General features: G+C 46.8%; 2 protein-coding genes across 5 annotated transcripts in view; one reads left to right on the forward strand and one right to left on the reverse strand.

Annotated features, from left to right (window-relative positions):
- Positions 1-5590, forward strand: part of SPTAN1 (spectrin alpha, non-erythrocytic 1) — a 45690-nt gene extending 40100 nt beyond the window's left edge. For 3 of the 4 annotated variants that reach the window (XM_084219652.1, XM_084219654.1, XM_084219653.1), the window contains 7 exons: positions 1195-1257; positions 2511-2565; positions 2981-3177; positions 3544-3597; positions 3998-4144; positions 4435-4582; positions 5267-5590. In XM_084219652.1, coding sequence (XP_084075778.1) covers positions 1195-1257; positions 2511-2565; positions 2981-3177; positions 3544-3597; positions 3998-4144; positions 4435-4582; positions 5267-5392 — 790 coding nt within the window. In that variant the 3' untranslated portion in view covers positions 5393-5590. The remainder of the gene's footprint in view (positions 1-1194; positions 1258-2510; positions 2566-2980; positions 3178-3543; positions 3598-3997; positions 4145-4434; positions 4583-5266) is intronic. The other variant, XM_084219655.1, reaches the window with a different exon arrangement.
- Positions 5591-5693: 103 nt separating this feature from the next.
- On the reverse strand, positions 5694-12454 carry DYNC2I2 (dynein 2 intermediate chain 2). Its single transcript, XM_084219656.1, has 9 exons — positions 12295-12454; positions 11363-11617; positions 10583-10692; positions 9442-9599; positions 8898-9007; positions 8030-8197; positions 7414-7646; positions 6573-6730; positions 5694-5992 (listed from the first exon to the last, which is right to left on the reverse strand). Exons 1-9 carry the CDS (start codon positions 12370-12372, stop codon positions 5754-5756), a joined length of 1509 nt encoding a protein of 502 aa, XP_084075782.1. The 5' UTR covers positions 12373-12454; the 3' UTR covers positions 5694-5753.
- Positions 12455-24174: the final 11720 nt, after the last annotated feature.

Raw genomic sequence — 24174 nt, forward strand, 5'->3', positions numbered from 1 at the left:
CTTGACAGGAGAAAACCAACCTTCCAACGTGAAATGAAGAAGCTGTTGGAATTTGCCAGCAGTTTTAAGCCCACTCTGTGTCCACAGCAATAGCTCCTGATGAGGATGTGTGCTGGCCATTTGTCTGGAAGTGGAAAGGAAATAATAAGATCTTTAAATGTTTTCAGACTACCAAAGCCTCTGCAAATGTGTCTGCCCAGTTAAATTCCTGCAGCAAGACGAGTCTCAGCACAGTGGAAGCTTTGTGATAAGATGTGATGTCAAATGCCAGCAGTCTGTGGGCCAGGGCAGAGGCTGTGTGTGAGCCTGTGCACAGGGCTGGAGGGGGCCAGGGCCTTGCTCCTAAAGAGAAGGCTTTTCCTAATAGAAGGATGGAATCTTCACAGATAATTCTGCTGCTTAGTTGCTCTGTAATGATCACAGTCTCTTGTATTCCACCTGATAAAAATAGTTTGCCCTGGTTTTGTTGTACAGTTTAATGGAATGGAGCAAATTTTCCTGGAATGGATGCTGAATTCCCTGCTCCTTTGTCAAGTAGTGATGTAGATTAGTTCTGGTTTCCAAGAACGAGTGAACAGAAAGGAGCCATTCACTGAAAGAGGCAGGGTCAGAGTTAGAGATCCTCATGCCAGGCTCTTTTGTTGAACAAATTACCAGAGGGCTGCTGATATGCCAGGCAGAATTTGTCCCTAATTCTCTGTGAATAGATTAAAAATGTGGATTTAGTTCCAAGAGGCACTGGCTGTGCTTAGCCTGGCTTGGCGAGAGGGAAGGCAGAGCTTCAGGGAAGAGTCAGGAGAAGAGCTGCTGTGCACACTCCTTGCTTTGCAGCTTGTGCGTGCCCAGCACTGCCTGGGAGGGGTGTTCTTTGGGGAAAGGAGGAAGAACAATTCGGAGCTTAGGGAAAAAATGCTTTTAAACAATCTGTAGATGAGCTAACTGCAAAACTTCAGTTTGTCTCTTACCGAGACTCACTTTTTTGTGACTTACATGAAAATAATAACAGTTTATTTTTGTGTATGTGCAACCAGCATTTAAATAATTTTCTCTCATTAAGTACTTGCTTGTGTTTGCTGCAAGGCAGTGCTGGCTTGGAGTGTGGCTCCACTGCAGTGGCCGTGTTTTGGTGTGTTCTTTCCTCTGTTCTTTCTTTCTTCCTTTTTGGAATTTACTTGGTTTCTTTCCTTTGACTAGCATAGCATATCGTCGTGTCATTCGTGTCTATCAGTATGAAGTTGGGGATGATCTATCTGGAAGGTTTTTTCCTCTTATTTTCTTACCTCACTTTGGTTTTCAAACGCACTCGTTAATTCCAAGGCTCGCTTTCCTTCCAACTAACTTTCACGGCTTAGAGATGCTTGGAGGTTTGTTTCCCTGTTGGTTCTTTCCACGGTTGGTTCCCAGCTTCCTGCTCAAGGCTCTGGGCGTGCGCTTCATCTCTAGGCGGGCGTTGAGTCTGAGCCTTAACCCTGTGGTGAGAAACACCCAGATGTTTGGTGCATTTTCATTGCTACAGAGTGATTCAGCACTTGAAATCCCCATTCTCAAGAAGCTCAAAAACATGTGGGAAGACAAGAGTCCAGTGGGGATGAAAACCTGGTTTTAGTGACTGAAATACCAGAGATTCAGGTTTTAGGAACTTTAATAGCCCAGAGTCAGAGGACACCCCATCTGCACAGCACCCAGACTCACTGTCCATGTGTGGGTCATCCAGTGCGAGCTCTCACCGTACGTGTTGGAAGGACAGAGATTCCCAAACACGGCTGCTTAGAGATTGCTTGGGATCTTGGGGTGGGGGGAAAAGCAGCATCCAGAGACTGTCCATAGCTAGTCTGTATGAAGGAGATCTCGGAGCCCCTGCCACTGTGGGGACCTGCATGTAAAGCTCAGGGTGGAAATCACTGGGCAGAGTGGCTGAACCTCAGCTGCTCTGGGTGCAGCATGGAGAGGTGGGGTGGGAAAGGCACCTTTCCACCAGGCACTGCTGAGCAGCAGAGGTCTGTAGCTCTCTGCAAGGATTATGCCACATTAAGATTACTTTTCAACCAAACCAGTAGTTCTCACCATCTTTTTTTACCCTCATTTTCCCCTTTGTAACACACCTTCGTAGAGCTCCTGTACCTGACTGCAAATACAGCCCATCCCCAGTGACTCACCTGCAGTTGGTGTGTGTGGTGTGTGCTGGGCACGGGGCAGGGGGGTGGGACTGCACTAAATTCTAATTCCATGAGGTCCAGTAAAGCGGGTGCTTTGAGTCTGGCATGAAGTGTGGCTGCTGATCACGTTGCCTTTCAAATGGGGCTAGAAATTAACTATATACAGAAATAAGAATCAGACGAAATGTACAGTGTCAGTCTGAAATAGGATGAGTCAGAATAAACAAAACACAAAACCAGTGTTTAAATATCTGAAAGGATTTTTCATTTCAAGGAAGGACTGTTAATTTCAAGCCCCACAAGCCATTTTTTTAATGAGATAAGTGCCTTCTCTCACTGATATTCTGTGTTTAGGTCATGTATGGTGGAAGAATCGGGAACGCTGGAGTCACAGCTGGAAGCTACTAAAGTAAGTGATGTGCACCTATGGCTAAAACAGCATTTCCAGCTGGCTTGGGAACACAGAACAGGAAGGGAAATGCATGGAATTGTGTGGGAAAATCTTAACTGATTTCAGACATTTGGAATACTGAGGAGACCTCTGGGATTATCTGTTTACATATCTGATGTCTACTTCATTGCAGGCCATTAAACAACACTGATGTAGTTTTCCATTTTTTTTCCCTTTTCCTAAAGGAGGTGGGGTAGGGCAGAGAGGATACAGTTTTTTTAGTACATTTCCTAATAACAAGAGTATAACCCTTCCTCCCTTGCCAGCCTTGGTTCTAACTTTTTTAAGGTGATTTTTTTGGTTTGGTTTGTTGTTTTTTTTTTTTTTTTTTTGGTGGTCCATGATTTCTCTCCTCTTTGCTCCCTTCTCACAGCGCAAGCACCAAGAGATCCGAGCTATGAGGAGCCAGCTAAAGAAGATTGAGGACCTTGGAGCAGCCATGGAAGAGGCACTTATCTTGGACAACAAATACACAGAACACAGCACTGTGGGGCTGGCACAGCAGTGGGACCAGCTGGATCAGCTGGGGATGAGGATGCAACACAACCTGGAGCAGCAGATCCAAGCCCGGTACTGCCTGGCCCATGTCTGGTTTGAAGTGTCTGACTGGGGGTGGGAGGAAAGACAGGAGCCACAGCTGCTCATGCCTGCACCAGCCTTGCATGGTCTGTGCTAAAGGGTCTCCTGTGCTCAGAACAATGGATGCAATGAGCTTGTACATCCCTCCCAGTTCCCTTCAGTTTTGGAATAGCTCCCGTTGGCCATGAGCAAGGGTGGGATCTTAGTGGAACGGTTTTATTCTGTGGAACAAGTGTGTACAAGTGTTCCCACATGGAATGGTTGTTTGCTCCTTTGTCCTCACCGTGTGGTGCAGCTGCTGGACTCAGAGTACCACAGCTCAGGAACTGCTACTCAGCTTTGCTGCTTCCTTTTCAGGAACACCACCGGAGTCACCGAGGAGGCCCTGAAGGAGTTCAGCATGATGTTCAAGTGAGTTGCAAGGAACACAGGCTAGAGGAAGGCTTGGGATATATTTCTGGCACATGGATGGCTCTTGTTTGCAGGATCCATTTGTGGCTCCTTTGTTGTCTGCCCCACTTTGTGCTGAGCTGCTCCATTCTCTTCCAGAGGGCAACAGCCCTGCTGGCAGTGCCAGTGCATTCCAGCTGAGAATACAGCTGGGGTTTTTTTTGGTGGGGAAGGGGTGATTTTTAAGCAAAGTTAAGAATTTGTCCATATTTTTCATGTATGCTGGATAGAACTATTTATTAATACAAACTCATTTGTACAGAGTAAGGGCTGGTTATAACCTTGATTTAGTTTTCAGCTCACTTTACAGCTCTCAGGACTCAATAACTGACACACATGGGTTCTGGTTTTGTGTTTTTAGGCACTTTGATAAGGACAAATCTGGACGACTCAACCACCAGGAGTTTAAGTCTTGCTTGCGCTCTCTCGGCTATGATCTGCCCATGGTTGAGGAAGGAGAGCCAGACCCTGAGTTTGAGTCTATTCTTGACACTGTAGATCCCAACAGGTAAGTGAGTTGGACCTTTCTGTACTGCAGAATACGTGGAGGTATTGGTTGGGGAGTTGGCTGGAAGATCCTTCATAGGCTGAGAGCTGAGGCTGTTTTTACAGTCACTCATGTGAAAGCTTTAAGGAAGGCAAGACTGATGTCTGTAAAGAAGAAATTCACTTTGAGAGATGATCTGGTGTTGAGTCTCCTGCGTTAAGACTTTGACTCCTTCCAGAACAGTTCCAGCCCCTCTCTGGGGGGCCTGGCAGTGCTGTGCTCTGGGTGTTCACACTGTGTTTCTCTGGCAGGGATGGACACGTCTCGCTGCAGGAGTACATGGCCTTCATGATCAGCCGGGAAACAGAGAACGTGAAATCCAGCGAGGAGATCGAGAGCGCTTTCCGTGCCCTCAGCTCCGAGGGGAAGCCCTATGTGACCAAGGAGGAGCTCTACCAGGTAAGTGCTGGTTGTTGACCCCAGGGAAGAACACACAAGACTTTTGTTCACAGATAAAGCCCAGCACTAATGGCTTGGAGCCTCATGTCACTGGGGCTGAGTCAGTTCTGACCCTGCCAGGGGATCCCCTGCAGCAAACAAAGAAATTGCTGTGACAGTCCTCAGTTGCTTTCTTGGCTCTATAGAGGAAGAGGAAAATCTTTACGTACCAAAGAACCGCTCAAGTTGAATAAAACAAGAGCTACTCAAAGGCCTGGAAGGGAGTGCACTGTCCTCAGAACTTCCCTTCCATCATTTGGGAAATTAGATGGGGGATGTTTCTCCAGACAGCAATTCAAAGGAAGAGCTTGAGCCTAAGTTTAGACAGTATGAACATCTCCTCCCTCTCGCTGCCCTGCCAAAACAGCAAGTTTTTCCTGTCTGAATACCCCAGCTGGCAGGGAAATAAAGAGTTTGCAGTGCTTCCTTGTCCCAGTTACCTGCTCTGTCTTCTGTTCGGTGGGAAGACTCTGGTCAGGCCTTCCAACCCTTAACCAAACAGTGCCAACAGCCAACAGAGCATTTCCATGCTGGGCGTAGTTGTGCTGCTCTGGTTTCTGCCCCGGGGAATGGGAGGGCTGCCTGTCAAATGCCCCTTGGCAGCCCCAGAGCTGCCCTCTCACCCCCACGCTGTCTCTCTTTCAGAACCTGACCCGGGAACAGGCCGATTATTGCATCTCTCACATGAAACCCTACATGGATGGTAAGGGCAGGGAATTGCCTTCTGCCTACGACTACATAGAATTTACACGTTCACTCTTTGTGAATTGATCTGAAACACTAGCACCAAAAGATGCAAAGGACATGCTCACGTTTGCTGACTGTAGCTCTGCATGTGTCTCTCTCTCTTTGTGCTCTACAATAATCAATGTTACTTTATGATGTAACCTTAAAGTGCTTAGCTTAAAACTCTTAGGGAAAAGAAATATGTTTCAGTGTGCTTCAATAAAAGTTACTGGTCGAACCACATCATCTTGTGTTTAATGGTTCAATGCAAATTTAACAGTTATTTGGAGGCAACTCCAGCTGTTGGTTACCTGTGTTTTCCAGGCCAACAGTGGAACAGGTGAGTGGGGAATTGTTCCTGGAGTCAGAGCAGTTACAAGCTTCTCACAGCTGTTCTGCTGCTCCCTCAGTCCATGATCTCACTTGCCAGCTGCTCCAGGTGACTCATTTCCCTTGGTCCCTGCTCAGTGAAGTCGGAGCTCAGCTGCCAGACTTTGACTGTCCCAGCAGCATCCCCTGCTGCCAGTAGCCGTGTGTGCGTGGTGTTGAATTCCAAACAATACACGGGGCAGTCACTCACAGACTGCTTCAGGGACACTGTGGGCTTCTGCGTGCTCCTCGCCAGGTCAAACAGGTGCACCTCTCCTGCAGACACAGACATTCATTGCAGCTTCATAGCAACAGACATCTATCTAACAGCAGGTGAGTATCTGCTTAGTCTGGCACTGAGAGTTATTTTTAACCTGTTTCCCTTGCTGATGGGTGTCTAGGCTGTGACAGACAGCTGACATTACTGCAGGCAGCATGGATTGTTCTACTGTCAGAAACCTGAAACCGGCTTGCCAAATTCTGTGAAATCTCCACTTTAACTCAAAAATATTTGGGCAATTTTCTAAGGAAAAAGTTTTCATTTTAAACCATTAGTTCTAGAAGTAGATATCAAAAACAAGCTGGAAATAGATTTAGCCACAGTAGTCTTGCTGTGCTGTATTCCTGTGAATGACTGTAGCAAAAGATTTAAAAGTACCATCAGAAGTAAAAAAAAATAACTGCTGGTTCACCTTGTTAAAGTTAGAAATTACTCCTTTGTACTAATTACACAGTGAAAACAACGGCCACTGCTCTGTGCTTGTGGGATCTGCTAATCAGTACAATTGACCTGACTAATTAATATCCAGCACACTCTTAATTTTATGCTGAAGAGGAGGCACCTGCAGTTACTTGCCTTCCCCAGACGCAGCTGCAAAAACCAGTGGTCGAACTGGAGACCAGCATACACAGAACAGGTATTTCTTAGATAACTGTAGAGCAAAGAGGGGCTGTGTCTGCAACATGGAGTGCAAGTGAACTTGTCCGTCGGTCCCACAGCTCAGAAAGAGGTTCCTGGGGGAGGGAGGAAGCAAGAAACAGCTCTTTTTGTTTTATTGCTAACCATAAAGAACAGAAATCAGTCAAGGAGCATGACCTCGGACAATATTCCTGCTTTGTAAAGGTCTGCGTTTCCTAAAGCAGCAATTGCCAGGCTGTGCTGTGGGCGGTTTGTTACTGCCCTCAATTAAGCTTAATGAGGGCTTGTATTGACCGCGGATGGGTTGTGGCCCAGGGCTGCCTGAGAACTGCTGATCTAGAGCTGGGCATTGTTCGGGCTGGGCTTGTCTCATGCAAATTAAATGCAAACCTGGGCTGTCAGCGTGTTTCACAGAAACTGGGCTTGGGGCCTCCATGGATGGTGGGTGAATTGCTGGCAGGGAGGGGAGCGTCTCATTTAAATTCTGGCAGCTACTGATGTCAGAAATATCTTCAGTAAGATACTTAGTTATCTGCTCAAATGAAGGACTTTTTCATCCCCCTGGCTTTAAATTGAGTATTAATTGTAACAAACGGGATGATCTAAGGAAGGTGCTAGTGTTGCTCATGTGCCCGCAGGCAGCTTCGATGGATGTTTTTTCTCCCACAATGGGAAGTTCCTAATACCAGATGACCCTTTTTTGTAACTTGTGCACACCCCCAGGGGCTATTTTGTGTCTCGAGCCAGGCAGTGATCGTGTCCCACATGCAGCACTTGCCTGTGGAAGGGCGAGCAGCTCACGGAGTACACGGGCCCAGCGTGAGGGGAGAAGGCGAGTTCAGCCGGCGCCCTGAGGGGAACGGAGCCGCCCGGCCGCGGGAGAGCCGGGCCCTGGGCCGCGGTGGAGCACCGCAGGCAGTACCCGCCTTCCACACCCACAACGAACACGCCGGCATCGAAGGGTGAGAAGGAGAGCGAGGTCACCCCCACGGCTGCCTCTCCCCAGGCCACCTGGGCAAAGAGAGACAGAGCTGGTGTGGGCTGGGGCTCCCCAAAGAAGCACAGGCAGGCAGAGCCTGCTGGGGACTCAGTGGGCTGTTCAGACAGCTCCGTGTTTGTAGCACTGAATCCTTCCTGTAAATGGGTTCACATGAATTAACATTACAAGCAAGTTCTCCATCCTGGTAGCTTCTCTTTAGAGCGTGGCAAAACCTCAGCTGTTCTCAGTCTTCTCAGAATGATTTCTGTATGGCAAAGGAGCTGTGGATCAAGGGCATGTATGTTCAGAAGGGGCTATTCCTGGCCCTTCTGGGAGCAGGGTAAGCTCTGACACTTGGGCTCCAGGGTTCAGAGTGTTTTTATGGAAAAGGCACTCTTTGAGCTGCTGAACTCACCTTCTTCAGCCGAGTGCTGCGAGGAATCTGCTGAGCCACGATGGCAAATCCTTCAGCCAAGGCCAGCCGCCCATCCCGCTCCTCCCTCCACAGGAGGATCTTCCCATCTGTGCCCACACTCAACAGCCGGGCGTGGTTTCTGTGCTTGGGGTCAGGTACCCAGTTAACCTGTTCCAAATGCCAAGAGCTCAGGACAACGGGACTGTCACAACTGCCCAGCCCATGCAGCCTGCGGTGACACAGGAGCAGAGCCAGGCACCAGCCTGGTACCAAATGAGCTTCTGCTGGGAGCTGGCACAGACTGATGTAAGGACAGAAACACAGCCAGTGTTCAGGGCTGAATCTCCATTGCAGTTTCTATGGTTCACCTGCCCTCAGTTTTGGGATGGGCATTTATGGCACTTTCACCCAGCTCTAAACAACAGCATTTTCCTGAGTAGCAGATGAGAAAAATACACAGAATGTCCAGAGTCACAAGGCCCCAGAAGGGCAAAATCCTTAGGAAGCCAGACTGCATGATGTGATTATAAATCCCTTAGAGCATGTGGTTTTAAGCTTCCAAGTATCATGGACACTTTCCCATTTGTGTTTCTAAACCACTCCAAGTATCATTGCTGCATCTTCCTTAATAAATGATTGTGGTTTGGGAATGGGCCTGCTCTTCATTTATCCTGGACAGTGAGAAGTTGTTTTTTACAGGCTGTCTGTTCAGGAGCTAGATTTGGGGGAAAATAGCCAATCAAAAAAGAATATAACTGCTGAAATGTCTGTGACCTGCCTGGCTGTGGATGGGAACCAAAGAGCTGACACAGAGCAGTGGCAACTCTCACCTGCCCCAGCCCTGTCTGCTGTCTGTGTTCTCTGTTACCTGATAGACTGGGTCAGTGTGGGTGTCATCTGTCATCCCTGTCCTCCAGATCACAGGGTCTTCTGTCCTGCTGGTGTCCCACACCACCAACTCCCCACTGAACAGGCCACCTGAAAGGACAAATACAGAACATCTGAGGTCTGACAGCTCAGAACAAATGCACAAATGGAGCAATGGTGGAAACAGACCCACCAGCTTCAAAGGCTGGGCAGTTCTGTGCAGAGCACAGCCAGTTCTGATGTAAGAGAATATTGCTCTGCTGAAATAAGTTTATTCCTTTACAGCCAGGGCTGCATTTCCTTCTGTCATTTCTCTCTGAGAAGGGGTTATAAAGGCAGGTGTCACTGAAGAAGCAGCAAGTCCCAGTTCAGATGTAACAGTGCACCTATCTGTGTTGGTGGGCATTAGTTCCTCAGTTTGAGGAGCTGCAATGCTGTTCCTTGACAGGAAATTTGAGGCTGGGCTCAGAGAGAGAAACCAAAGGATCCAGGTTGCAGGAAAAAAGGGTATGTTTCAAGCATGGTCTGAGGTAAGAACAACCCACCAGCTATCAGTGATGGCTGGGAGGGATGGAAGGCCAGGCACATGACAGAACTGGGAACATCCACCACCAGGTCAGGGTGCTGTGGATTCAACCCTCTTCTGTCCAGATTCCAGGTACAAACATAGGATTTTTCTGTGCTCCAGTCCCCATCGTCCAACCTGAAAAACAAAAAGCTACACCTTGCTTTGTGTGTTCCAGAGGATTCCAGTCCAGCAGAGCTCTGAGATTCCCCATGGTCACCTCAATGTGCTGCTTTGGGTCCTGTCATGAAGGGATCATGAGGGGATGGAACTTCTCTGGGGGGTGCTTTATACAGGATGTTACAGGGAACATGTCTGTGCCTACCTCGAAGTGCAGCCAGTAAATTTTGGGTACAATTTCCCTATTCCAAGACCTACTCACCATTCAAATTATGGGAACAATCAAAAGGGTGCATATGGAAAGTTCATGGAAGGAATTCTGCTGAGGGTACCCACAGACACAAAAACCACATCCTCATCTGCAAACAGCAGTAGACTGGAAAAGCAGAAAGACCAACTAACATACGGGTTTGCCCTGTTTCACTCTTCCCTATGCATTCTCTCATAGAAACCCTTTTTGCTGGGGCTTTTAATGTACAGAAAGAGGAACATTAAAAAAAAATAAGGGCAGAAGTAGGGCCAAGAAAGAGGGAGCTGCTACAGACATTAATGGATTAGATGAACGATTTGTGAAACCCTTATTTCAGAAATCCTTAAACATGTTCTTACATGTCCATGGCACCAGGCACATGCATGAACAGGTGCCAGGTTCATCCAGGGTGCTCAGAGACCACATTAAACATCATGATCTCAGTGAAGATAAAGTGCATTCTCCCAAACCTCACCTACAGATATTTGCAAGTGCATCTGCTCTTTACATCTTTCAAACAGAATCTACCTAGAAACAAATCATTTTCAGGGCAGGGGGACGGTAGAAGAAATAAAAGACATAATTTAGGACTTGCCTGAGATTTTGTTACTTTGAAGATTAATAATTTAACTTGCATAAGGAGTGGATACAGATATATATATGTCAGTTTATTACTACAGAGAAAGCCTCAGGTCAGCCAGAGACATCACATCAGCCTCAGCTGCACTCCCAAATCCCTCCGGATACTCACCGACCATAGGAACATGCAATGACAGATCCTGTGGCATTCCATGAAACACTGGTGACCTGCAGGTTTTGATCCTGAGCCTCTGGGTATGACAATGTATGCAAACACAACACCTGGAAGAGATCAAATCCAAACACTGAGGCAATGATTTCTGAACAGAGAGAAATGAGATCCGTGCCCACCCCTGATGTGATTGTGGGGTTACAGCGTGGGTTTTCCTCAGTCCAAGAATTTTTGTGAAAAGGTTGTTGAATTCCTGTAGGGAAACAAACCCACAACACAACTGTAATTCAAACACAACCTCTCAGAGACTGCACAGCTCTGGAAGGCTGTGCCTAAGAATTTACAGCAGCTGCCAGGTGTGAGTTTGGCACTTGCTGAGCTTCACAAGTAACACTTTGAAAATGCCAGTCCCAACATGTACTGTCTGATACAAATTGCTTCCATTCCTGAGCACCATGCACTAAACAAACCCAAGCAGGCAGAGCTGCCAGCTCACTGATTGCAACCGTTCCTAGATCCCTGCTAGGCTGGAGTGCTCTGAAGGGGCTGAAGAAAAGCCTACACCAGCTGCAGGCTTCCTCCTCTCACTGCTGCTACAGCTCAATCACCAGCAGGAAGAACAGTTTTACCAAGCAAGGAGAAAGCTGAAAAAACCCCAAGGCAACCCAACTGGTAATGTTTAATTATTAGAACCTGGCAAGAACAATCACAGCAATAAGGACTAACAACTTCAGAGTAACTGAACTCTGCTTGGACAATGACCTGAATTCTGTCACTTACTGTTTCATCCTGATCTGTCCAGTTCACTTCAAAGCCATCAAAGGCATGACTTTTCCAGTTTTTATTTAGTTCTTTGATAACAGCATCCTCCACTCTCTGAAGGAATGACAGAAGCCCAGTGTAATCTACTTGGACTTCTTGCTGGAAGTCTTGGCCAGCATCTTTGCTCTGTTCTGTCTGCACCGCAGCATCTCGGGCTGTATGAGACTGTGTTGCAGCTTCTGCTGTTGAAATTTTCCCAGTCTGGCAAGTTTTCTAGTGAAAGAAGACAGACAGTCTATAGTCTAAGCAGAAAAACAAGTGTTGCACAAGACATTCAAAACACCTTCCCCTTCCTGACGTTTCACAGAGACATTCCAGCCCCTCTGCACAGCTCTGGATCATGGTTAAACACAGGGTACCTCCGTACCTGCCCAGGTGTTGGTGATGCGTTTGTGACCTTCCGATAATCTGATCGGAGGCAGAGATGCCTGAATGTCAGTCAGACTCAGGCAGTGCTCTAAAGCATGGAATGGGAAGGGCGGGAGAAGGCAAGAAGGCAGCGAGCTCCAGATTAAAGAGCGAGCAGCACACACGGTGACAACGCAGCATTATCAGCTCTCAGCTGCGGGGCGGCAGCCGCTCGGCCGGTTCTTTGCCAATTCGCACACCGGGGCTAAATCAGCAAAACGCTAACGGGACAGAGCCGGCGGGCGGACACGGGCTCCGCCGCCCCGGCCCCGCACGGTGCCATCAACTACCAGAGCGGGAGAGCTCGGTCCCGGGCCGCGCTGGAGCCGCGGGACCCGCGGGGGGGTCGCGGACGAACAGGGAGGGGGGAAAATCGGGGCACGATCCCAGAAGGTTCGGGGAAGGCGCAGCCTTGACTGCCGCCCCCTGCCCGGCCCGGTGGTACAAGAGCGCGGAGCGGGGCCGCCCCGGGGGTCTCTCACCGCCTCGCAGCGCGCGCTCCGGGCTCTCCTCCACAGCGACTGCACATCGGCACCGGGTGCCGTTCTGTCCGCGAACATGCCGGGGCCGAAGAGGGCCCGGCGGTCCCGGGTGGATCGGGGGTCGTTCCCGGCGGTCGCGGCCCGCGGCGCTCCCGCCGCCCGCGCCTCTGGTTCCCATGGAAACGGGCGCGCGGTGACGTCACCCGAGCGCCGAGCCCGCCTGCCTGCGAGCGGTAAACTGAGCCGGGCGGGGCCATGTTGGGGAAGGGCGCGGGGCGGCGGGGCTGCGCGGGCGGTGGCTCTGTGCGGGAGAGCGGTGCGGCTTATCCCGGCACTTTCGTTAGAGCCGTGGGTCCGGCTGAGGCTGCTTCTTCCCCTTCGGTCGCTCCCGCCGTAGCTGCGCTGGGGCCCGGCTGGCCCCGCCGCGCCGCCGGGGGCACGGGTGGCAGCGCGGGCGAAGGGCGCGGGGTGCCAGGAGTTAAGATGGCGGCGGGGAGGGGGCGACAAAGCCGAGCGCGGCGGGGAGCGGGGAGTGGGCCGTGGGCCGCCTGGGAGGGAAGCTCTAGCTGGCTGTGGTTGCCTGGGAATGGGGCCGGCTCAGTGCGCACTTAGCGCCCGGGGTGTGCTCTGGCTCGTTGCTCTGCTCGCTACCGTCGTTGGTTCTGATGGGAGAATCAGGGTAGTTCGTGGCGAGGCTGCGTTCCGTGTGGCCGGGCTGGCTGCACGCCCGCGGGGCTGCTCTCCGGGAGCCACCCGGTACCTGGGTACCGGCCCCTGCACCTGGATACCCTGTGCTGCTCCTGTCCGCAGGGACAGGGACTGCTGGTGTAGCTTATTTAAGTGGTTATACCTAACAGGCATGACTCTGCTTGGAGATTTTTTCTAACTAACTCATTGGAACAACTTGATGATGAATGCACAGGCTAAATTTAGTGCTGGCATAAGCAGGCACAGATGCACCGACTTCAGAGGAGTTATTCCGGCTGTTGCTGGGAAGGAGTCTGGCCTGTGTGTAGGAATCAAGGCTGCAGGATACAGAGTAGGAGCTCAGCAGAACGATCGATTGTAGTGCTTTCACCTCTTGAGTCGATTTATATCACAGCTGAGTGCAATCGTTCTGCTGAGGAATTTAAAGTACTACACAATTAACAGTGAATTAAAGGTCCCTAAAATGAATGGTAAAGAACTCTTACAGCCATTTTACAGACAGTGAAACTGGAGCAGAAGGAGGTTCAGTGGCACCTCCTTCAAAAGCAAAAGGTCTCAATGGAACTGAATCCTCTAGAATTTAAAATCCTGGCTGGAGTGGATCATGATACCCCATAGAAGAACGTAAAGGCGTAAACACTCTTGGGCTGGACTGATGGCCCTTTTAGCCCTGTTATCTCTCTCTCGTCAGCACAGGAGTTAATCTGAATTTCCAGAGTTCAAGCTTGGCATCTCTAGCAGCAGCTGGTTCATGTGGAAGCACAATCAATGGCAGGCAGAGACCATCCTGGATGTAACTGAGCACTTTCCCAGCTCACTTCTCCTGCAGGCAGGCTCCTGACTTTGGGTCACTGCATGGGGCAGCTTTTCATGTGTTGAAAAACTGATACTAAATATTTGAACCCAATAGCAGAGTAGTTTTCTTAAGAGGGTCTTTAAATATTTAAGATTTATCCTCTATAAATAGATCATCTTCAGTCATCAATAAATTCTCTTTAATTGGTATGATTAGAACTGCCAAGGCATATTACTTTTTAGTAGAGGAGTAAATATTATGAGTGTGAATTAATGTACAGGCTGCATCATCATAAAAATGCTAAGCACAAACTGCAATTTAAAAACTTTAAATAACTTGTCAGGGGGGACTTAAGGAGAAAAGTTTGTGGGTTTTTGAGATGGCAAAGAGATAAGAAAACTGGAATTTAGGTATGTGAAACACAGAAATAAATCCATTTTTTTTAGCCGGTAGTATGCAAAGTTACTGCAAATGTTCCCTGTATCGTGGTGCATGTCCGGGCTTTTTCTTCCCTGAGGATGAGAAAGGAGCAAACAGCTCCAGACAAGGACTGTTGTAAGGAACTGCACTTTGATCCTTTATTCCAGTTTCTCTGGGGTTTCAATATATCAAAGGTATTTCAAGAAATCTTACGCTGTTTTTTTTTTTTTTCCTGCCCTGGCAGTATCAGATATATGGATGGTTTTGTCTTCACATCATCAGAAATAAGGCAAAATCGGGGATGAGTGGGGGAGGGCTGTTACTTGCCTGAGGCTACCCAGTTTCTTTTGTGGCTGCTTTTACGGGGCTGATCTGTGCTTTCCCTCCCAGTTTCATGAGACTAAGTGTAGGAAGTTTTCACTTTTACATAATGGAGCAAATCAGCATCAAAAAACAACAAGAGAAGGTTGAGGTAAAGAGAAAATAAAAACGAAAGCGAGGGGGGGAAAAAATCAGAAAAAAGCTGCACGCTAGTGTGTGATCGCTGTGACCTGAGCAAAAGAAACACTCGGAGCTGCATCTCGGTAAAAATTCCCCCACTAGTGGGTGCAGTCGCTGCCCTCGATTTGCGATAAATGCAACTATTCAGTTCTGTTGAGGCTCCAGGCAGGCGAAACAGGAGATTGTACCCGAAAACGGAGAGTCGTAACTGAGTCTTCTCCTTTTACACTTCCCCTCCATTCCTTCCACCCCGAACAGATGTATGTAAAGACGAATAAAACAAGCACAGATCAGTCCGCCCATGAGGGAGTTCTTGGATTTGGTCTGGCAGGGAATGGTTTGACAGGGGATTGGAGGTATTGCCTTTGGTGTTTTATGACTGTTCAGAGGAACAGAACTTTATATGTATTCTCATTTATTCATAGCAAACCACAGCCAACAAACAAAACTCTTCAGCAGACAGCAAGGGTTTGCTTCAAAGAATTGTCACTCCAGAACCTACTTGTTTCTCCAGCTTCCATAACCAGCAAGACCTAATGCTGTTCCCTGATAGTTCCCATCCTACCTGTACACTGCTGAACAGCCCGAGGTGACAGATGTGGTCTGCCTGAGGCCTGGGTACTGAACTATTGCCTTTGCATTAACCAAAGGATGTAACCTGGAGTTTGAAGTGGCTTTTTGCTGACATTTTGTGCTTGTTATTTGACTATGGACAATATCTGATCAGTTACTCCCATGTTTCTTTTTTGTTAGAAATTGATGATTTTAAAATTCCCTTGAGGGAAGTGAGGTCCCCACACCATGTCCATGTACCCCATGAGCTGCTCAGTAGCTGATGAGGGTTCAGGTCCTTGTGTGGACTCTGTGTGTTACCTTAAGCTGTGTGAATCCCCCAGCTATTTCTTTTCCAGTGCCATCTGTAACAGGCTCATGCATTTTCTCTAATTTGTGACCTCCTTTCCCCTGTCCCCCCTCCCAAACGTTCCTGCAAATGCTGTGCCCTTTTTGCTTTAAAAACCTATTTTTCCTTCTTAGCAGAAAACGTCAGCTTGCTTCTGAAGTCCTGTTGTACCAAAAGACATGATACGTTATCAAAAGAATCCATCTCCATTAAAATCATGACCTACTGTGCTTTGCAGAATTAGTTGGGGGCTCCTTATAAAGATGGGTGCAGTTTCTTGCCCTGTACAGGTATTGTTTATCCCCTATTCATTCCTTCATGATTAATAACAAGACAAAGATTTTAGTCAAGTGTAACCAGCCCAGGAAGGAGCAGGGGGGGAAGCTCTGTGGCAGGTGGCAGCAAGTTACCGCCACAGGGGCACAAAGGCACTGCCGGCAGGGTTGGAATGGCAAGCAGAGCTGGCACGGGGCCGAGTGCCATGGATTGTCCAAAGAGGCATCTGTGAAAGGCTCAGGATCCTGAATCCTGGCTGCCATGGTGCTCTGAACTCAGTGGCAGCTGGGAGTCTCTGCCTTGGGCAGGGGATTGCTGCTGTCAACAAGGTGACTGGCAGTGTGTCTCTGCTTTTGGTCTCAGCAGCCTCTAATTCCTGCTGAGTTCGTAGCAGCATGTCCAGCATCTCATCTCAGAAATAAAGGTACAATCTGCTGTGCCACTCCTCAAAGGTACCTGACCCTTTGCAGTGCTAACAGCATGAAAAAAACAGAGATCCCTTAAATTAATCCCATATTCAGTAACCATGCATGACTAAAAATTAGTTATCTGTTCTGTACATCACTTCATCAACTCATATTGCATCTGTAGTATCTCAAACAGTTGCTGGAATTTTAGCTGCTATGTTTAAAGCCAGTGGCTGTATTAGAAAGTAATGTGGACAGATATTAATCCTCTAAACACAACTGGCTTTCCTTGGCAAAAGTGTGGTTTCAAAACAGGTAATTCAGAATAAGTTGTTACATTCCATTTGGTACCAGCAGAATTTGTATGGTAGTTCTGGGTTGTTCTTCAGAAATCTCTGCATTTATTTAATTTCAAGCATGCCACTTTCATTTCTGAGACATTATTTCTATGAACACTGAATGTTCAATAATACATCTTAGTTTTACTGGGGTATGGATATGTAATTTAAGAGTGGAGAACAAAATAACGTTCCTACCATGTTAGCTAATGCAGCAGGAAAGACAGATTTGTAAGGAGTCCTTTTACTGATATAAATTTCACCTCCATTTAGAGAGTTTGCATATTGCCAGATTAGCTAGACCAGCAAAAGCACTTAGTGTGAAAGCCACTTCTTAAATGGCAAATAAAAATATCTCATTTGATTTTTTTTTATCCCAAGTAGAACAGAGATTACAAAGAATCCTGGAATGTATTATACAAGCACAGAGAGATAACTTTACAAAGTTATGCACTGCAGAATTATCACCTTCTCAAAAGCACATGGAAGATGAAGGGAAGCAGAGTATCTTGTATAGACAAATTGGATATGTCAGTGCAAGTGTTTTAACTGCTCGCAGAAAATGCCAAGTGATTTGTAATGATCACTTTCTTTTTATCGTCTCCCTTTATCTTGTAGCAGAGTGACAGTCTGGTTCTGAGAAATAACAGAATGAACCACCCATACAGCCTGTTTCTGTAACTTCTTTCTTCAGTATATATGTAGGGTTCCCAACACAAGTACTGATCCCAGTCCAGCTTGGGAAAAAAAAAAAGGGAAAACATGACAAAACAGGGCTTAAGCAGCATGAATGTGGCTCTCTCTGGAGAAGTGTAAAAGACAATTGCACCAATTACATGCTGGTTTTGGAACTCCATGTAGCCTAAGCCTATTGAAATATATATTTGTGAGCGGGAGAGGAGGGGAAGGAGGATGCTCTGGAATGAGGCCTGGAGCTGGAATGCTGTCGTAAAGGCAGCAGTAGGAGGGAGAGCTATAAACTGGCTGCAATCCGCAAATTTAAAAAAAGGTCCGGAAACATTTAAATGCCAAATTATGTGACACCTTTCATTCCTGTTTTTTCTTTTGTCCTTAATTTTCCATTTAATTGACTGAAACTTTTCCTATTTATGCCACCAACTGTGTAAGCTGGGCTGACTAAAGGCATTTTTATTTTTCTCTACTCTAGCCTGACAAACTGCTTATGCAACAGCTTACACCTTTAATAACACCAATAAAACTGCATCAGAACTTTTAAAAAACCACAGATTTCTTAGCATCAAGGCCTGAGAGAACTTGCTGCAGTGCTGGCATGTGACAGGAGGCAATTTATAAGGAATTAACTCTGACAGTCACTTTATACAGCTGATTTTCAAAGATCCAGGCACTAAAGATGTGTTAATGAGGGTACTGAGGCTTCATAATTAATGATATTAGCATCTCTTTGTTACTCTCTACAACAGTAGTGGCTGGTTGACATTTCAATGGGAGTCTGGTGGTATTCTTTGTGATTATTATCCAGGAGTACAGTTATACCTTAGCTCCCAGAGGGAAACGTTGCATGTAAATGCCGCTGTGAATTGCAGGGGCTTTTGGAGCTCAGTAAAAGCCCTTGAAGGAGACCCCGCTGGAAACTGAATGGATGTCAGTAAAATTTCTCTAGTCTGGAGTCTCTCTTCAGATATGGACTCTCCTCCCCCTTCCTTTCCCTCCCCCCTTCCTTCCACTGAGCTGGTCCTTCTCACAAGGCTTAAGAACAGCAACGTCCAGCCCTTGCTGAATGTCGAGTTCCAGACCCCTAAAGGAAGGAATACTGGCCTGAACAAAGCAGTGAACAAAGTAAACCTGAAAATAGGGAATATTTTCATAGGCTTGAATTTTCAATGCAATAAAACCAGAGCTGCCAGAAGGAGTCCCAGAAGTGGTGAGTCAGATAATAGATGTACGGCTGTGGTGGGAGGGAAATGGTCTCCACTTTGTTTTATACCACCCCACCCCCCCTTTACAAAGGCAGATGAATTATTTTCCAGTCATACCACGGCAAAAACAAACATGGAGTTTAAAGGTTATTTCCTTTGTGTGTTTCTGAGAGACATTAGTTTTGACTCCAAAGGGGAAAGAAAGATGTTTTGTCAATGACCTCAATTTCTACTCTGAAAGTTTTTACAGTATCACCTGAGGTGGCAGAGCTGCTCTTTTGTTTACTGATATATTCCACTTGTTTGTGTTAATTTAAAAAAACTTACAAAACCAAATTGCTGTTTTTCCACACCAGTTGCAGTTAGAACCTTGTCATGGTTGGGCTCAGTTAAGGGCACAGTTTGACAAACATCTCTGCTAAGTGAAACTTGTCCGAAGTGTTCCTCACTCTTTCATTCCTGCCTTCATGGGACTCTTTTATTTTTAACATTGTTCCTGCATCTGCACCAGGGAACCAGATCAGAGTACTAGTCTGAGTTTTAAAAAAAAGGGGTTGTGGGGACTATTTCTAATTGAAATCAGATTCAGATTCAATTTAACACACACAAAAAGAAAATCACTGGCACAATGCAGGAACAATGTAAAGGGGAAGAGGGGAGGAATGTGTGGTGGAGAATGCCAAAGTAGGAACTTCTACCAAAAAATTGTTTGTCAAACCATGTCCTGACTTTACATTCTTCCAAGCCAGAACCACTCTTTTCTGTGTGTGCAGGTAGAACCTCGCATGCAGGGATTACAGTTGCAGGATTCTCAGAGCTATTGTAATACCAAAAAATAATAACTGTTCCTACAGACTGACACAATTAACCAAATTCCACTCACAGATCATAGTTGGCTACTCATGCAGCATTTTATGTAGCTGAAGTTGGAGACCAGTTCTATTCCTGAGTTCCATCTCTGGCTCTAATGAGCAATAACTCTGAATAACTCTAGCATTCAGTTCACCTACCAGTAAAAGAATTACTTTCCTCACAGAGCTTTTTACATTTAACCAGATTTTTAAAATGAGCTTTGACATTCTCAGATGAAAAGAATAATGTGCACAATGTATTATTATAGCAAAAACTGTATATGACAGATTCCTACATGTTTTCCTGTCTTTTGTCTCACCTTTCCTGTCACCATACTCCTACACGGGACTCAATACACACCGTAAATGTTTGAGTAACGCCAACTTCAAACTAATGAATTGTAATTAATGTACTTGTTCTTTGCTGAGCAATGTTGTGTGTGTTTATTTTTATCTGATACTTTTTGGATAGATACAGAGGTTACTCCCCCTGAGAGTTCAAATATCAATAGCTCTCTACATAACAAGGGAAGTTTTTAATGATTCCCACAAAAACCGCTGCCACTTGGTAACAAGACAATGGATGAAATACATTGAGTGTAAAATTTTTGCCTCTAGTGCTATTCCCAAGGGACCAAATCTAGAAGTGATAGTCAACTTTGCCTAGGATTCAGCAAGAGTTTTCCTGCTGTAGGGCTGAGGAGATGATAAATAGGAGTTTTAAGAACTGGCCAGAGTTAAAATCCCGGAAAGCAAACATTGTATATGACTCTGTAGAGTCGTGTATATGACTCAGTAGAAATGTTGTCCCCCTTTTAATTTCCCTATGAGTGGAGAAGATGGAGAGGATCTTCTGTATATCTCCTTGCAGAAGCACAAGGTACAGTTTTATCTCATTCTCAACATGTCTGAAAAGTTTATGCCTCATGTTCAGAAATGTCTAAGATTCTGTTGACTTTCAATTTAATATTTTAAAGAGTATTTCGACTGCCTCTTTGCCTCTAGTATCTGGGAACAAGCACAGGTGTTATGTAACCATACATCTCTTCATGGATTACAAGCAGGTGCTCTGGTAAGTTAGAGATGTAAGTGCAGAAAAAAATAAAAGTCAGGTTTAGCAACGATGTCTAATGGATATTTCATGAAAAATAAAAATAAAAACTAATACAAATAGGATCATTGTATTTATTCAGTGACATATTATTAGTCACTGCCTGTTGTCCGTGTTACTGAACTGCTGTCCTGCCTAAAGCCAATTATCAGTCCTGAAATATTTTCATCCAAAGGTTTAAACTGCAACAACTGTGAGGACATGTGGAAGATTCCTCTGTCATTATCTCACCCTTCAGTTCTAACATGAATGCTTCACTGGGAAGGTCTGTGACTAGTGGGGATGAATAAACAGTAGGAGCTGGTATTTGACTGGTTAATGTGTGTGCCAAAGTGTGTGTGTAGAGCCGGGGAGGCTCAGCAGTTTCTGGGGGCTGTCAGACTGATCACACACAGCAAACCAGCCCCGTGTCTCTGCCTGTGGCTCCCAGCAAGCCCTGATGTGCCAGTCAGGCTTTGCTATCAAGTACAAGCTTGTGTGTTCTTGAAATGTGCCTTCAACTCACAGGTGTGCTCAGTAACTTAAAAGCTTTCATATACTCTAAAAACTTGTCTTGCACTTCAAGGAGGAATCTTTGTTCTTAATACAGAGCTCAAGCCTGCAAGTTCTCTGTGGAAAACCAGGCTCCCAGCATAGATGGACAGTTGTTAAGCAGTTGTTAAGCAGTTTCAGTGATGGTAAAATGAATCTTGTTTTGTATTTCTCTACAATAATTTCCAGTTCTTTGGGATGGAAGGCTGTGAAACCATGAGTTGCTATTAATTACATTGACTTACTTGCATGATTGTATATATGCCCATTTTGCCTTGCAGAAATACTTAGGGGAAGATTCACTCTTCTTTTTTCACACATCCCTGCATTATATTGGAGAGGATTTTAGCACATTTTCTGATTTCATTTGCCAAACTGGGAGTTCAAGTTTACAATTTACAGCTGACTTGACAGTCCAGAAAGTACACATGATTACCAATTATGTCTCTGTCTTGTAGCAACATATCTAACCAAGGAAAGAAACACTGGAGATCTGAACTTTAGGGAGCAAATATAAAATTTCCTTTACAAAGAAAGGAAATTGAGTTTAGTCAATTCTTGAAGAAAATGTGCAGTTATAACTGTACATTTAAACCCTCAACAGTTTTTCAGGACTAAAACTGTCTTAAAGGTTAGCTACAGGTCATGAAAACATTAGAAAGATTTGAAGGGAGGTAACTTTATTTATCAATAAACCCTCTACAACTTTTTCGGTTCTTTTGTTACTTTTTCAGGGATATTAAATTCATATTATTTTAATATTTACATGTATTTATATTATTTTTAATATTTATATATAATCAATATACCCTTTTTTGTTGATAATAGCTAATTATAGGGTAGTAAAAACAGATCTTGGAAATGTTTATTTTAACAGTACAGCAGTTAAAATTCATGAGTACTTGGTTTTAGATGCATCAGAGTATCACTATAATCATGTACTTCAGGAATACCTGGTAATTTATAGACTAAACAAGGGGTTCTAGTAGGGAACTGACAGGTGCCACTTGTTTCTGCTTGAAACAAGTTAGCTTGTTGCTTGTTAGCTTTCAAACTTGCCACCTGTATTTCAAATTATAGAACTTCGAAGACTAATCTATAGAAAGACAATATAGTAAATTACAGATGAAAAAAGAGGAAAAAACCCCAAACAGATACAATTGCATAGTCAAGAGACCCAAACGAAACAGAAGGAAGAAAATCAAGCTGCACACAGGAGTTTACCTTGTCTGAATTGGAAGATACCCATGTTAATCAATCTTGGGAGATGCAGACAGAATAAAGAAAGAGTCATCTTGCTGTGATGGGCTTCAGGAAGGCCTTGAGACATCCTCCCCTTGGGGAGGATTTCATAATCTTGCATTTATAAAGTTGTGATGCTTTGCTTTCCTTTTATGCCCAGCGTTTACAATTGCTGTATGTGAAACCAGAGAAGTAAGGGATGGCAGCTCCTCTCTCCTGCTGTTTGCACAGGGAAGCACAACACAAACCCTGCACATGCCACAGCCCTCGAGGGTGGCAGTGGAAGCGAGGACATAGCTGGTGGGAAGTGACAGCTGGGAATACAAAAGAAAAAAACAATGGGGATTTGGAAGCAACAGGTGGGAGCAGGATTCAGAAAAGTATAGTCAGGACTTCTGAGGAGGCAGGAACTAATCCGGGCCTCATTGAGTAGGTCCAGTAAAAGAACAACTTGAAGAGGCAGAACAGGAAATGAGCAGGAAGACTATGCTAATGTTCTATGACTGGGGAAGCAAATACAGACAGCAAATTCCTACTTCATCAAAACTGTACTTGCTTCTTAACCCAACCTGTATCCTAATGCTCATCTGTGAATGATATGCTGCTGCTTTTTGATAGAAAAGTGACTTGGCTATTCCTTTAAGAGCAAATGCAGGCGAGCTGTAGCTGTGGAGCTGCACTGAGCTCTTCCATGACAGGTGGACAGGAAAGGGACAAAAAGGGTTATTTAAAGTCTGCCTGCTCTCGGTGCAGTGGCAGGTGTGCTGGCAGGCAGCTCTGTGACCTTCTGGAGTTGAGCTCCCCAGTAACTGAGCTGGATGTGACTGACAGGGCTCTGTGCCTTCAACACAGAATGTCCCAAGTTATTTATAAGGGTTTGTTTAGTCTCGAGGAGGCTTGGGGGCACCTCATTGCTCTCCGCAGCCACCTGAAAGGAGGGATGGGAGCCGGTCTCTTCTGCCTTTCCTGCAGCAAGAGGCCTTAAGCTGAGATGGGAGATTCTGATAAGATATTTATGAGAAATTTTTCCCTGCTAGGGTGGCCATGCTTTGGAATAGGTGGAGTCACCATCCCTGGAGGTGTTCAGGAGGTGTCTGGATCTGGTTCTGGGTGATGTGCTTTAATGGTTTGGGAGTTACAGTGGTTGTACTAGGTGAACATTGGACATGATGTTCTTAAAGGTCTGCTCCAACCTTGGCGATTCCATGACTGCTTTGTGCCATGTCCCCGGTAAGGCAGGCAGTGCAGGGAGACGTGGATGCAACATCCCCAGAGGGCGGCACGCTGTAAATGCGACCTCCCTCCCGGCAGGGAAGCGCTGAGCCTACAGCCGGGGGAACACCTCACGCAGCGGGACCGCAGCGTTCTGAGCACCGTTTGGGGGTCGCGGGTCCCGAAATCCATTCGTGCCCCGCGATGTCCCCCGGTCGGGGGAGGGGACGGGCCCCATCCCGGCGGCACTAAGGGGTGGGTGCCGCAGCGGGCCGTGAGGGGACGGGGCGGAACTCAGGGGCCTCGCCCGCGCCGCCATAGCGAGGGCGCGCGGGCGCGGGCACGTGCAGCGCGCGCATGCGCGGCGCCTTCTCCTACACACCCCGCGCGCGCCCCCGCCCTCCCGCGCGCGCCGTCCTCTGTGTCTCCGCGCCGCGGCCACGCCCCCGCAACGCTCGCGGACCAATGGGCGCCCGGCTTGGGGCGGTCGGGGGGCGCGGCCTCTCCACGGCTGCGCACGCGGGACCTCCCCGGCGTGTGTGTGTGTGCGGAGAGCAGTGCGCCTGCGCATCGTACCGCCCGCGGCACAGCGCGCCCGGGGCGGGGGGCTCGCTGCGCACGCGCAGTGCGGCCGCCGTGGCCCGGCCGGGCGGGGGGGGGGGCCGCGCATGCGTGCCGCGTGCCCGCC

Source organism: Fringilla coelebs, assembly GCF_963513975.1.
Source record: "Fringilla coelebs genome assembly, chromosome: 21".
Classification (NCBI taxonomy): domain Eukaryota; kingdom Metazoa; phylum Chordata; class Aves; order Passeriformes; family Fringillidae; genus Fringilla; species Fringilla coelebs.